General features: G+C 37.2%; 2 protein-coding genes across 4 annotated transcripts; both read right to left on the bottom strand.

Annotated features, from left to right (window-relative positions):
- Positions 1-160: 160 nt before the first annotated feature.
- Positions 161-2,073, bottom strand: LOC130741139 (bifunctional dTDP-4-dehydrorhamnose 3,5-epimerase/dTDP-4-dehydrorhamnose reductase). 2 transcript variants are annotated; one of them, XM_057593943.1, is made up of 2 exons: positions 1,509-2,073; positions 161-840 (listed from the first exon to the last, which is right to left on the bottom strand). In XM_057593943.1, the coding sequence occupies exons 1-2, from the start codon at positions 1,980-1,982 to the stop codon at positions 391-393; spliced, it is 924 nt and encodes a 307-aa protein (XP_057449926.1). In that variant the 5' UTR covers positions 1,983-2,073; the 3' UTR covers positions 161-390. The 2 variants fall into 2 exon arrangements, with proteins under 2 accessions (XP_057449926.1, XP_057449927.1); XM_057593944.1 differs by having other exon boundaries at positions 1,527-2,065.
- A 1,022-nt stretch (positions 2,074-3,095) lies between these two features.
- On the bottom strand, positions 3,096-13,657 carry LOC130741137 (phospholipase D beta 1-like). Of its 2 annotated transcripts, XM_057593940.1 has the most exons (11): positions 12,444-13,657; positions 11,375-11,491; positions 11,051-11,245; positions 10,553-10,801; positions 10,382-10,450; positions 10,148-10,295; positions 9,459-9,607; positions 8,904-9,080; positions 6,111-6,200; positions 4,099-4,296; positions 3,096-3,693 (listed from the first exon to the last, which is right to left on the bottom strand). In XM_057593940.1, exons 1-11 carry the CDS (start codon positions 13,395-13,397, stop codon positions 3,400-3,402), a joined length of 2,640 nt encoding a protein of 879 aa, XP_057449923.1. In that variant the 5' UTR covers positions 13,398-13,657; the 3' UTR covers positions 3,096-3,399. The 2 variants fall into 2 exon arrangements, with proteins under 2 accessions (XP_057449923.1, XP_057449924.1); XM_057593941.1 differs by lacking the exon at positions 6,111-6,200.
- Positions 13,658-15,226: the final 1,569 nt, after the last annotated feature.

Genomic DNA, 15,226 nt, shown 5'->3' with positions numbered 1-15,226 from the left:
AAAAAACGATAGAAAAAATATATGATTAAGATGTCTATCCACTTAATGTGATCTTAGAGTTTTGAGAGAATCAGTATCATAACTGCCGGTTGTGGAATACCTTACTGGAAGATACTTGGTAAAAAAAAACAAAATTGCATGAAACTAAATAATAATATAGTAAATCAAGTTCTCCCATGAACATCATATATAAGTGCAGGCAAGAATGCACTATTTATAAGGGTCACAACTAATTATTCATTTGGTAGTCAATACAAATATAACATTCGACCAAAATAAGAGATCTGCACCAATACATATGAATGGAGAATGACATCCATGGTCAGATCCCAGAAATTGAATTCAGCAGTAGGTATAAAAATGAAAAAAGTAACTTAACAATAGAATTGTTCAAGCTACAACCTTGTGATTTGGGTCGAACACATACTTGATGAGGGAATCCTTGATGGACAAGAGCTGAGGGAATTCCTTCTTCAATTTCGACGCATCAAGCTCATTGTTGCTTCTGGGAGCAACAATTACCTTAGCTTGTTCTTCAAGAGTGAAATTCTTATATGTAAAATTCGGATCCACATAGTCCCTATACATTTCCAAAATCTCATTGTGAGAGACCACACCAGGGCTAGTGAAATTCCAGATACCAGTGAGATTCCTCTTGGCCATCTCGATGGAGATGGGAATAAGCTCATCCAATATGGTCATCGAATTGGGGATGTTGACAACCTTTTCATACCTAGTGATCTTGGTGATGAAATTGCGAGGGTTGGTTAAATCAGAGGAGATTGGCATCCTCACTCGCAAGGTACACACATTCTCGTAGTTCTTCAATAGATCCTCTACCTGTCACACACAACAATAAATTAGTATAACAAGTATATGCTTGGATTGTTACTAATTGATTTGGTTAAAGAGTGCATTGATCTTGGTTAAAATTGATTTGATTAAAATTAATTATGAAAAAAAATGTGAAAAAAAAGAATTCAATTTCAAAATCCCATAATTATGTTCAACAAAATACTCTTTGCACCTTGTACCATAATTGATTTTGAGACTATAATCAATTCGTCGAGATCATTCCAAAACAATTGTATATTATTATTCAAAAGTGATTTTACTATGTAATCAAAATGTTTAATTGTACATTTAGTCCCTATAATTTTTTAAATATGTGATTTTAATCCATATAATTTCAATTGCTCCAAGTAAGTCATCTACTTTTAAAATTGAATAAATTTAATTTTAAGTATTAACTCGTCGTCATCAGATAATTAATGAAAAAAGTTGACTTTGATCACAATTATTTTTTTGCTCATTAAAATTACTTATCTCATTTTCACATAAAATTTGAAAGTGGTGAGTTGAAACTAAAAAGATTAAAATCACGCATTCTCAAAAATATAAGGACCAAATTGTAAGTAATTTTATAAAAAAAAGTGATTTTATCATGTGAGAATTGATTCAGTTTCTAAAAAACACACACTAAATTCAATAAAAAAAAAAACACACACTAATGAAATGATATGAACCATGGCCTTGGTCTTGGAGTAGAAGGAACCAATGAAATTGGGAGTGTCTTCCTCCTTGAAACCGACGCCGGAGCCGAGAGGGTGAGAAGAATCATACTCAAAGATGCAGCCGGTGGCGTAGTTGATGAGGATCAACCCTCTCTGGCGGCACACGTCAGCCAACGTGAGAGTTCCGACCACGTTGGTTCGAATGGTCTCAACCTTGTGACTCTCGCACCAGTCCACGTTGGGTCTACCCGTCACTCCCGCCGCGTTGAACACGTGGGTTGGACTCACCGCCGCTATGTCCGCCTCCAGCGACGGCCGGTTCTCCAGCCTCCCGTCACCGTAGGCGTATGGGATGCCTTGCTGATCGCAGAGCTTGCCCAATAAACCGCCAATCCAACCGGTTCGACCGTAGATCAGAAACTTGAGCTGATTCTGATTCTGATCACCATTGTTAGCTTCTGAACCCATTTTTTTCACTCTACAACGTTAATCTTATGATTTGGTTCCTCTCATATGCTTCTCTACGCACGCATATATAGGAAGTTGACAATAGCATTGCACATGTTATCTTTTTTTTTTTGGACATTAATCAATGGTGCATAGCTTGCACGATTCTAATTAAATTTAATAAAACTAGATGTTATTCCTTTTTTACTGATAAAATATCCAAATGAACCCCATAAATTATTATCATAATTAATTTTTTTTAATGTTGGTGCCATGAAACGTGTATTTGTCGGTTCATATTTTATTGTCAATGAAAAGGCCATGATGCCTACGAAACAGGAAGGAAGAAGGGAAAGGAAATCAAACAGTCGTGCTCACATGCTTCTGCAACCATTGTGCGATGAAGAGTCTTCTCAATCAATAACAATCTCGTTTTCAAAGAGATTGGGATTTCTTATCAGGAAGGACACATGCAAAATTAAACAACTTTTCTTATAATGTTATTTTTTAGTATTATTTTCTGATAAAATTAATCAGTTGTACATTTTAACTAAACATAAAATTGTTCCCCTAAAAAATGTGTCAAGAATAAAGTCGGACAAAAGGTTTATTGCTTTGCCTCAAAAATTCAGATGAACGTGTTTATAAAGGTACAAGGGTTTCTTTATATAATTAGGATAATGTAGAGGATTGTGAGATTACAATTATGTGGAGAGGATATTATGTGATTACATTTATGTGCAGAGAGAGAATTAGAAAGGCCTACTAATGAGAATCTAGACAGCGATTCCAACGATTAGGTAACTTGTTGCTCGCGTATCTCTTTTTGTGTAGGGCCAAAGCTCTTTGGACTGTCGTAATAACTTTCATTTGATACGTCACATGATACCACATTTCTTTTTTTTGTGGATGTGAGTGTGAGACCCTAACAAGAATCGCATTTGCGTAGGATTCGCCAATTTCCCAATTTCCCAAGTGGTTTGTTCGTTTGAAAATTTTTCAACCAACAGCTTTTGGATTCAAAATCAACCCAAAGCAAAGTATAAGCAAAACTGCAGTGTCTTCAGATATTTTGAGATTTTTGAAGCACATACAAAGGCTAGCTCTTGTTAGGTGGTCCACTATGCTCCATGATTCACAGAAGTAGGATACAATAGCAAAAAAAAATTAACATCTAAGGTACAATCAAAGCCTTTTTGCTCCAATTAAATATAAAAAAGATCCTAAATAACTTGTGAACAAGCTGTAAAAGCTGACTGCGCTATTATTGACTGAGTACAAATTTGGTTGGCGATGGATCCACTATAAACTTGATAAATAAAAAGCTAAAACTAGTAGCTTTTATTCACTGTATGTGATTCTGTACACACACAAAAAAATGCAAGCAAACACACAGTGAGTTTGAGAACTCAAATAAAATGGATGAAAATGTTCAGAATCAGATGGTGAGGTTTTCTTTGACTTTTATAAATGTCCCCTTTATGCTTCCTCCAACATCAGGGAATGTCTCACAGCCAGGAAGAGTTTTCACCTTGCCCTTTGAATCAACTTCAAGAGGGTATTTCAAGAGATGGCCTTTCATTTCAGTAACTTCATCAGCTACATACTGTCTCCAGTTATGCTCACTCAATGACCTGATACGCCTTACACATTCAAGGCTCTCTGGTCGATGGAAACATTCTTCCACAGCACCTATATGTTCGCTCCACAATGACATTCTATAACCATGCACCTGAGCTCATACACACACAAAACACAATTCTCCTAGTTAGAGATGAAATCCAATTGATTCATTCAATTATGATAGCAGGTGAAAACAAACTTATATGTAAACCACCACCACATTGAAACATTAAGAGCTAATTAAGAGTTAAGACCCTTTCTTGTGAAGTTTAGAAATTACAATACATGCACAAAATTTAAAAACCTTCATTTTTTCTGTTTTTCATTTCACATTACGCAGAACATCATTGTTTATGGTCAGCAACTCAGCAATATATGCATGATAAGTTAACTCCAAACCAATAAATTACGATTGATCACTTGTGTTATTCATTCTAAGTTTCAGCAAAATCTAACATGCTTTTTCTCTGATTTTTTTTACTAGTAAAAAGGTACTGAAGTTTAAAAATCTTGCCTGGCCACGAGGTTTAGATAGCTTGCTTGCCCAAGTATGTTTAGGCTGATATGCTCCCATTGCAATCTCAGTGTCTCTGGTGCCTTCCATGGATCGCTGGTTTATGTTTGCAGAACCCATTAACACATACTCATCATCCACTACCATTCCCTTTGAATGAACATAAATCATGAATCTCCGGTTCTTTTGAGCGAGTGCCTAAGTTACCAATGTACAAACAAAAAAGATAAACTTACTTGATCAGGAGGAATATGTTGATTGATTGACTTTGAAATAAACAAACAGCAGAAGATTAATTTTATGCTATTATTTAGGAAAATAACAGTCTTATTGACTGATAAGATAGAGCTGTTTCAGCTTCTATTTTTTAGGCTTTCATCTAGTAGTTGTTATGTTTTTGAATTTGAATTTTATGTTGGTGATTCTGCTGTATAAAACCAGTTGCTATGCTGCTGAATAAAAATATGCTTTATGCTCCCAATTCTCTGCTATCGTTCTTCTCTTCTACCCCTACTATATTTTTAAAATAACCGACAAATTGGCATCAGAGCCCTCTTCTTGAGGGACCTGTAAAATGGATGCTGGATCAAGCTTCTCACATGTTGCTACTCCTGTCTTTGATGGGGAAAGCTATGACCTTTGGGCTGTGAGAATGGAGTCCTACCTAGATGCTTTAGATCTGTGGGAAGCCGTGGAAGAGGATTATGAAATACTTCCGCTGCCGAATAATCCTACCATGGCTCAGATCAAAAGTCACAAGGAGAGAAAAACAAGAAAGGCAAAGGCAAAAGCTTGTCTTTTTGCTGGCGTTTCAAAAACGATCTTCCCCAGAGTCATGACACTCAAAACTCCCAAAGAAATTTGGGACTACCTGAAGGAAGAATATGCAGGAGATGAGAGGATTCGAAGCATGCAGGTGTTGAACTTGATGAGGGAATTTGAGTTACAAAGAATGAAGGAGTCAGAGACAATTAAAGAGTACTCAGACAAATTGCTCACCATTGCCAACAAGGTAAGGTTGTTGGGCACTGAATTTCCTGATTCCAGGATTGTACAAAAAATCCTTGTAACTGTCACTGAGAAATATGAAGCTTCTATAGCAAGCATGGAGAACACAAAGGATCTTTCGCAGATCACTTTGGCAGAGGTGTTACATGCACTCCAAGCACAAGAGCAAAGAAGGCTTATGAGGCAAGAAGGAACTACAGAGGGTGCCTTACAAGCCAAACTGCAAAACAACAACGGTGGAAGAAACAAGAAGAAGAAGCAGAACAATTTTAACAAGCCTGGAGGTTCTAACAAGTACCACCAGAAAAACAATACTCAGGTTTCTCCACCTTGTCCTCACTGCAAAAAGACAAATCATCAACCAAAATGGTGCTGGTGGAGGCCAGATGCAAAATGTCTCAAGTGTGGCCAGCAAGGACACATGGAAAAGGTATGCAAGTCTCATCAACAACAAGGAGAAGTCAAGGTTGCTGAGGATCAACAAGAAGAGGAACAATTGTTTGCAGCAACATGCTTTGCTGCCAAAAGCTCCACCAAATGGCTCATAGACAGCGGTTGCTCAAACCACATGACTTTTGACCTTGAACTCTTCAAAGAGTTTAAAGAAAAAAATTCTAAAGTCAAAATTGGTAATGGAGCTTATCTTGAAGGAAAAGGAAAAGGAACAGTGGCAATTCAAAGCCATACAAGTCTGAAATTAATTTCAGATGTTTTATATGTTCCTGAAATTGATCAAAACCTTTTGAGTGTTGCTCAGTTGCTGGAAAATAGCTATAAGGTGCTGTTTGAAGACTTGCACTGCCAGATCAAAGATCCAGAATGCAAAGAAGTGTGCAAAGTTCAAATGAAAGACAAAAGGTTTGTCTTGGATCTCATGAACCTAGAACATGCTGCAGTGCACAAAGAAGTTAGCAACAGTACAATACTTTGACATAAGAGATTGGGTCATTTCCATCATGACGCTCTAATATTCATGAAGAAGAACAATCTTGCAAAAGGCTTACCGGAATTAGAAGAAGATCTTCCAACATGTGCTGCCTGTCAATATGGAAAGCAGTCAAGACTCCCATTTCCACAAAGTACGGCATGGAGGGCTTCACAAAAGTTACAATTAGTTCACACAGATGTTGGAGGACCCATAAACACACCATCATTGAATGGCAGTAAGTATTATATTGTTTTCATTGATGATAACACAAGGATGTGCTGGACTTATTTTATGAAGCTTAAATCTGAAGTTGCTGACATCTTTTGGAAGTTCAAAGCTTGGGTTGAAACTCAGAGCAAGTGCAAATTGCAGATGATCAGATCTGATAATGGATCTGAATATACCTCAGGAAAATTTAACAAGTTTTGTGAAGATGCAGGCATAGAACACCAGCTGACAGCACCTTACTCCCCCCAGCAGAATGGTGTTGCAGAAAGAAAGAATAGGACAATTATGGAGATGGCTAGATGCTTACTTCATGACAAAGGGCTACCAAAGAAATTCTGGGCAGAAGCTGCAAATACTACTGTATTTTTGCAAAACAGGCTGCCAACAAAAGCTTTACAAAGAAGAACACCGTTTGAAGCATGGTATGGTTACAAACCTGAATTGCTTAATTTGAAGACATTTGGCTGCTTGTGTTTCTCTCACATTCCTCATGTAAAGAGAGACAAACTAGACAAGAAAGCAGAATCTGGGATTTTTGTAGGCTATAGCTTAACTTCAAAGGCCTACAGGATCTATTTTCCACATCAGAATAAAATAATTGTTAGTAGGGATGTTAAATTCATGGAGTCAGATAGCTGGAGTTGGGAAGATGAAAATAAATCTGAATTCCAGGAGGAGAATGAAGATGTGGATGATGAACCAGTCAGAGGAACAAGATTACTTTCTGAAGTTTATCAAAGGTGCAATCTTGCTGTCATGGAGCCTGCTGGATATGAAGAAGCTGCAACTGATCAAAAGTGGATAAATGCAATGATGGAGGAGCTGAAAATGATTGAAAAAAATCAGACATGGGAGTTGATGGACAGACCAAATCATAAGAAAGCCATTGGAGTCAAGTGGGTTTATAGAACCAAGCTTAATCCTGATGGTTCTGTGAACAAGCATAAGGCAAGACTTGTTGTCAAGGGTTATGCCCAAATGTTTGGGGTGGATTTCTCTGAAACATTTGCCCCAGTTGCAAGGTTGGATACAATAAGGTTGCTGCTTGCACTTGCTGCACAAAATGATTGGATTGTACACCAATTGGATGTCAAATCAGCCTTTTTGAATGGATACTTGGAGGAAGAAATTTTTGTTGAACAACCAGAAGGATTTGTTCTTCAAGGACAAGAAGATAAGGTTTATCGATTAAAGAAGGCATTGTATGGCTTAAAACAAGCACCAAGGTCTTGGTACAGCAGAATTGATACACATTTAGAAAGCTTAGGCTTCGTGAAAAGTCTAAGTGAGTCTACCTTATATGTTAAAAAGGTGGATGAAGATATACTTGTGTTATCTCTATATGTTGATGATCTATTTGTTACAGGAAGTAGCAAGAAGATGATTGACAAGTTTAAAAAAGAAATGGAAGATGTCTTTGAAATGACCGATCTTGGAAAGATGACATTCTTTCTTGGTATGCAAGTGCAGCAAAAGCAACATGAAATATTTGTGTGTCAGGAAAAGTATGCAAAGGAAGTCCTCAAGAAGTTCAACATGGAAGAGTGCCATCCAACAGCTACTCCAATGAATCAAAAGGAGAAGTTTTGCAAAGAAGATGGAGCTGAAGAGATTGATGAAAAGCTGTACAGAAGCTTAATAGGATGCTTGATGTATTTAACAAGTACCAGGCCAGATATCATGCATTCAGTAAGTTTGCTATCAAGGTACATGCATTGTCCAAGTGAAATTCATTTTCAAGCAGCAAAAAGAATTCTTAGATATGTTAGAGGAACCACTGATTATGGAATAAGATACAGGCAAGTAAAAAGCTTCAGCTTTCATGGTTATTCTGATAGTGATTGGGCAGGATGTGTTGATGACATGAGAAGCACCTCTGGTTATTGTTTTACTCTTGGTTCTGGAGTTTTTTCATGGTGTTCTAAAAAGCAAGAAATTATAGCTCAGTCTACAGCGGAAGCCGAGTATGTAGCTGTTGCTGCTGCTGTGAATCAAACTCTTTGGATTAGGAAAATCATGGCAGATTTGCATATGGAACAACATGGTAGCACTCAGATTTTGGTGGACAATCAGGCTGCAATTGCAATATCCAATGATCCAGTGTTTCATGGAAAAACAAAGCACTTCAAGATAAAGCTTTATTTTCTAAGAGAGGTTCAAAGGGAAGGAGAAGTGAAGCTAATCTACTGCAAGACAGAAAATCAAGTAGCTGATATCCTAACCAAGGCACTTCCAAAATCCAGATTTGAGTTCTTGAGGCAAAAGCTTGGAGTTTGCAGTTCCAAAGTCAAGGAGGAGTGTTGATTGATTGACTTTGAAATAAACAAACAGCAGAAGATTAATTTTATGCTATTATTTAGGAAAATAACAGTCTTATTGACTGATAAGATAGAGCTGTTTCAGCTTCTATTTTTTAGGCTTTCATCTAGTAGTTGTTATGTTTTTGAATTTGAATGTTATGTTGGTGATTCTGCTGTATAAAACCAGTTGCTATGCTGCTGAATAAAAATATGCTTTATGCTCCCAATTCTCTGCTATCGTTCTTCTCTTCTACTCATACTATATTTTTAAAATAACCAACAGAATAAAACATAGGGAGTGCGAAAAAACACAATGTTTACTCAAGAAAGTTAAAAAGAACCTGAGGAGTCTTTTGTCCAGTAGGATTTGCAGCACTTGCAATGTTTCCATTATCAGGGAGCTCACGATTACCAAGGCAAAAGAAATTCAAGTAGTCTTGTGGTTCGTACTCATTATCAAGCCCAGCCTCCTGTAAGGCCTTGTAAATCGTTTCATACATCATTTCCATTGTTTTGAACTGCCAAAATCAACATTTGCAGGTGAGGTTCATACTATTTTAAGGATGGATATAATACTCTTAAGTGCAAATTTTAAACAAAAACTCCATAGAAGCTTTTTCCTTTTAAATTATGAACATGATACAATCGACTTGAGATACGGGCAGCATGCATAATATAAGGAGCATTTCCAGCAATGCAAAGCTATACTTATGCAGTTATGCTTTCGAGGTGATTCAATAATAAGCACAAAAAACTCAGGAGTTTCTTCTGGCATGGGATCAATATTTGAACAGAAATCTTCATAATACATAAGTCTATCATCTAGCCAGTAAAGAATTTGGTGGTTTATCACATATGGAATCCATTTCAAGTGATATTTGGTAAAGGAAGCCTACCTGCCAAAAGAGAATCCTCTGAGTAGATGCACCTGTGGGTACACCTTCAGGCCACATAGGAATGACTACGTAAACAGAAAATCTCTCTTTTTGTTTAATTTTGTTGGCAATTTTAAGCGCAATTTCCATTGGAATTAAGTTGTTTGCACCTGTCAATAAAGGAAATAAATAAATCATTATGAAAAGGATACCTTTTGCAACTTATACTAAAACAGCTGTTTATTGAAATGTTTTAAACGGGAGCTTTTCTTTTTCCCTTATACTTTCAGTTTTCTGCTTCCCAATTGTTTCATAGTCTAAAAAAGCACTGCCTAGTGCCTACAGCACTTGCTTGATTACTAACAATGTCAATGATTGCTGTAATAGCTGTAACATTAAAACATAAAGCCAAAACATTAACCACATAATTAGAAACTTAGGTACAAAATTGACTTGGGTTTTATGCCCTCCTAAAATTGTCATCAAGCTTGACAAACTTCCCAAGTTGAATTAGAACAAAACCGGTTCCCATGACATGCCAATATGTATAATTATGGATCCACTTCATTGTCTATTAAAAAGAAGTTTTTGTAACATTTTTGCTGGTATTGAATAGTGATAACTTCACAATATTCACTTATCTCACTCTTATTCTTTTTGTTATGCTTAAGAAAGTTCTTTTAACTTTGGTTTTGTAGCTCAATACTCACCGAGGTCTTTGAAAGTATCCCAATTATATGATGAGCCAAGAAAGTATTGATTCTCAATATAGATGAACTTTTGCGCGGATCGGATTGCCTTCACATATGCAGAATGTATGCTCATGTCTATCATTACATTCTTTCCAGAAACCAAGTTCTGTTCAATGAAGTAAGAAAGACGTTGTTAGCTCTCTCCTTTGCAGTAACAAGCTAATTTTTCAGAAGAGGAACAAGTTACTTTACCCTTTTTATAGCATCTTTTGGTTCCTTAGGAAATCCTTTCACAGAATTGGAATCGATTGAACGGAAGACCTTCAATTAGATGAATGTAGTAAATAGTCAGAAACATCATTGATATTGAAAAAGATTCTCAGAAGGAGCAAGAATTATTATTTCTTGTACAGTCAATGATACCTGAACATGCCAAGTCTCTGGGTTATTTTCTTTCTGGCTGGGAAATTCATCAATGCCAACAATGTCAGGGATTCTATCAATTTTTAGTAATGAATCATCTTGTGAACTTTTTATCTTTTGAAGTTTATGCATTTTTAATGCCCTTAACCAACGCTCCTCAAAATTGGTGAGGATGTCATATGCAGCCGGACCATCAACTTGGGAGTGCAAATCATGCCATGGTTCTCTTGGACAACCAGTAACAGGCCCCTGTTTAGTATACAAATAAAGCAATTACAATGTAGAGGTCAACATTGTGAATTTTGAACTTGATTCTGTATTTGTAACCACAAAACTCTTATGTGCCTTTTGAAAAAGAAAAGGTGGCCCTTTCCCTTAAGAATGCAGATGATACTAATGAAAATAGAAAAATATGATTCCTAGCCCTGTTCCCCCAACATATACACTCAATATGAATATCCTCAAATATAAATTGGAAAGAAAAAATGGACGACTTACCTCAAAGTTAGGATTATGAAAGTCATCTTTGTGTGTTGTCTGCAAAGTCCTAAAGAGAGAATGTTTTGGCGTATCATATCGGCCCGCGCATAAGTCAAGACCTCCGATGAAAGCTACAATCTTCCTTTTATTCTGACCTGCATCAGCATCAACAATGACTGTCTTCTGATGATGGGTATAGATTGTTCCAGCTTCCTAACAATTAAGCAAAACACTACCTTTATTAAATACAAAATACTAAGAAGGTTACATGGAGTAAAAATATCTATAGCTGAACAACTACATTACTAAAACAAAATCATGAATAATCAATTTCTAACTGACCGGTTGTCTGACCCAGCTATGTCCTTTAGTACCAGCTCGTGGGCAAAGAAGCACTCGTACTGAAGAATGCTTGAAGAAGCGGCGAGTGTCCTCGTCATGAGTATCCATAACTCCAACCTACATATCACAGGAATTCGATGACAGAAGAAGTAAGCAGCTTAATACAGATTAATGTCTGGTTCAAGAAGTAACCCAAGTACAGTAGACATGCCTTCCTGAATATGAAACAGACACATCAAAAGAAAACCAAAATATGGAACTGCAACAAAGCAGGACTCAAATGACTTATGGTTATAATAAGGTTTTTAGACTATGCTTTAGATTCCTTCAAAAGGAGAAATTAACAAGAATCAACAAACCTATTTTCAATTATCAGAATGAAAACTCAAACTCCTTTAAAACAGCCATGTTCATGCTGGTTGAATTATTATTTGAATTTAATTAGTTTTTATGGATTCAAAATAATCAATTATTTAGACTATGCTTTCAATTATTAAAATATGAATTATGAAAAATAGTATTCAATTATAACACTTGAGCAATAGATACAAATTGTAATGGGGTTTCTGTAGTGAAAGACTCTTGATGTGATGGGATTTGGTACTTGTTTAGAGGTGCTACTCTTCTCTTCTGACAGAAATAAGAGGGCTGTTTATGTTGCCTTCTTTAACTCTTTGGACCACTTTCTTTCACTTCAAGAACACAAAAGATGGACCCATCCTTGATCTAGGTATGTCATTAGATCAATGCATACAGGATAAAAGTAACATCCTTGGAAACCTTAAGCAGCTCAGTGCACAAAATTCCTTGAAACCTGATATTGCATCTAATAGTTCTACTTGAATCTAAAGAATAGGAATGCGTCTGTGATATTTTATATTTCCTAAGCAAGAAATGAATTTCTAGCTAAAGAAATTCCGCTGTGAGATATACATGTATAAACTAAGCAAAATCAGCAAGACATGACAAGGAAATAGAGTTACAACAAAACAAAAATGTTATCCCACAACAAGGAAATAGAGTTAGAATACTAAATATGAGAATAGTAAGGTGATTTGAAGTTCATTACCGTTTTATACCCAAGCATGCTTCCAGAAGTAGGATCATCCCACACAAGGAGCAGCACTCTCACACCTTCCTGTGACTTGACTTTAAGAAGGTCACCTAAAGTTCGAGCATTTTCGCCACTACCATCCCGAATGAGACTAACATTGTAGTACACAGACCAACCCACAATATACACTAATCTACGTGCCTGGCTTATTGCATCAAAGATGTCACGCCAACAACTTCTATGCTTATAACTCACATCTCCATCAACCTTCAAACTAGGAAGGCAACCTTCATCAACATGAGCATCTTGATAGAGAGTAACTTCGCCGCCTTTTCTAAGGGGAAAGTATGTATTAGGGACACCTTGAAGATCATGACCAGCACCTACTCCATGACTATAAAGGGCCACCTTATCAACAGGAGTGTACTGAATGGTTAAACTCAACACTGCCCCAGCCTTACAGGGTTTCCCACTAGCATTAAGGATAGGGAAAAGACCCTCTATTTTGGTACCACTATATAACTGTTCCACTGGAATCCCCACAGCACCAATAAGCTGTGAGCCCACATAATCATTGTCCTTCACAACAAAGTGAACTTCAGCAGCAAAATGTGCAACTGGGACATTGAAATGCTGCATCCAAACAGGGTTGGCATTGTTTCTGATGATAAAAGTTCTAGCAACCACAGGACCCCCCACAGACACGGTGACATATGGATCACTGGTTCCAGAACCTTCAATTTTGCTTCCAAGCTTCCCAGGTAACATGGAAAACATGTCCCCTATTTTCTTGTGAAACATGTCCATGTTGGGGAGGTTTTTGGCCTCATGGATCCAAATGTCCAAGTTGCCATGTAAGCGCAGAATCCTTAAGGAACTCGAAGTGGTTGGAAATGGAACATCTTGTTGACCAAGTGGATGGTGTGAGCCTCCAAAGGAAGGAGTTTCATCATAAACCAAATGAGCCATGTAAGAACAAAAAACAACTCTGCTTTTAGAATGTTCTTGACACTATGAACTATAGTATGAACCTTTTGAAAGATTAATGGATTAATGGTGCTAGTAACAGCTCTAAAGAATGGAATCTGGGAGTGGATCATGATCTTAAACATTTTATAGAGAAGGAGAGAAAAGAGTGGGAGTTGAAAATGGGGTTGACGGGGTAGTTGTCAAATTGGGGTGTTTGATTTGGTCTAGGATCGTGGGCTGCTTCTTCCTCCTATTGGATATTGACACTTGCTTCCAGAACAAAGAAAAGTCAAGAAAGCAATGTTGTTGAAAAGGACGATTATGGCTATGCACGCCACTGGATTATATATAGAAAACAGTTGAGTGTTTAAAAATTGGCAAGTGGGAATAGAATAGAAATAGTTTGCTAAATGGTGATAGTTGAAGAAGTCATGTGATGCGATGAGTTCTGATAGGGTAAAGGTTAGCTGATACAAATTAAATTATTCAGACTAAGTGATAAAAGTTTTTTTCTCGTTGTTTGTACTGTTTTTTGCTAAACCTTTACGATTCAATCATAGTAATGCAGATACGGGTTTATCGTCCTCAGAGATTGTGTGAGCATCAGTTCCACCAGTTAAATATTGATATGAGCGGATAAAAGGATGATTGTTTTTGTGGTTTTTGAATATAAAAGAAAACAGTAAAAGAAGATTTACTGAGGTAACAAAGAAGAAAAGATATTTAGAATGCAGTCACCTAATCCTCTAATTGCTTTCAACTCAAACACTTTTGTAATGGTTCATGTCATTTATGATGTCGAGAGCTATCCACCCAACTATCTCTAGCCTAGGTGAATCTATCAGTTGAAATTCCTAGACGTAATTCCTTACCATCTAGAAAATCCAAAATGAATAATATAGTTCGAGTTATCTCTCAAAGACATTCTCAATGACCAATTCATCCTAAGACAAGGCACCCTAGGTTTGCAAATATCCGTTGTCACTCCGGAAACTCCTGTTAGAACTCAGAACCCCACCTGTCACGTGGAAATCCACTATTGCTCCTACCCAAGATATTCTCATTCTAGGACAACTAGTTCACTGAGTGGTTTCTCTCTTAAACCGGACCCACAATTATCTCCCGATCTCATGCTAGTCCATAGAAATCTAACACAAACAATCAATACTTGAAGCGAAGAAAGTAAAACTTTAACACACAAATTGTGACCTAAGACATAGGCGGTCTACTTTCACTGAACTAAGCATGCACTAATTCATATCAACCTCTCGATCTATTTATGAATTAGTGAAGCTCTTTTGATTATCAATTGATTGGTTAGAAGCATGAAGTACAAAGAGAAACACCATACATGAAAGATTTCCACTTACATCAATGAACAAACTTAGAACAATCAAAGAGTCAAGTTATACAATCTAAATACACAAATAGGAAACAAAAACTACAAGAGAAAGGGAAGAAAGAACTGAAACCCAAGAGGAGACGATGTAACCACGACCATGGAAGCTTTCCATGGCTTCCGGGAGGTTGTCACCGTCCTCCCATGGCTGTCATCACCATCTTGAAGCTCCAATCCATCTAATCCTAGCCCAAAGACCCCTCCTCCATGAAGCCCAGCTCCCTTGCTCTGTTATGGTGCCAAAATTGGGAGAAAATCGAAGAGAATGGGAGAGATCGGACAAAAATCGAGTTTCTACCCTTTAATAAGTGTTTAGGGCGGTCACAGGGTGCTGGGTGCGCATCAGAGGCCGTCGGGCGCCCTGCTTCCTTCAGCATTGGGTTTCTTCAGCTACTTGGGCGCTCAGCGCCCCTTTTTGGGTGCTCAGCGC

The sequence above is a fragment of the Lotus japonicus genome, chromosome 2 (assembly GCF_012489685.1).
Source record: "Lotus japonicus ecotype B-129 chromosome 2, LjGifu_v1.2".
Classification (NCBI taxonomy): Eukaryota; Viridiplantae; Streptophyta; class Magnoliopsida; order Fabales; family Fabaceae; genus Lotus; species Lotus japonicus.
The sequence above is the reverse complement of the archived record's forward strand: the minus strand, read 5'-3'. Positions and strand labels throughout refer to the sequence as shown.

Excerpts from the sequence above, each read along its gene's own strand:
- LOC130741137 (XM_057593940.1), bottom strand. The coding sequence starts at position 13,397 with ATGGCTCATTTGGTTTATGATGAAACTCCTTCCTTTGGAGGCTCACAC. Across the intron at positions 10,451-10,552 it reads CAGAGACTTGGCATGTTCAG|GTCTTCCGTTCAATCGATTC; the intron begins GTATCATTGACT and ends ATCTAATTGAAG. Across the intron at positions 4,297-6,110 it reads AAGATCTTCTTCTAATTCCG|GCACTCGCTCAAAAGAACCG; the intron begins GTAAGCCTTTTG and ends TTGGTAACTTAG.
- LOC130741139 (XM_057593943.1), bottom strand. The coding sequence starts at position 1,982 with ATGGGTTCAGAAGCTAACAATGGTGATCAGAATCAGAATCAGCTCAAG. Across the intron at positions 841-1,508 it reads TGGTTCATATCATTTCATTA|GTAGAGGATCTATTGAAGAA; the intron begins GTGTGTGTTTTT and ends TGTGTGTGACAG.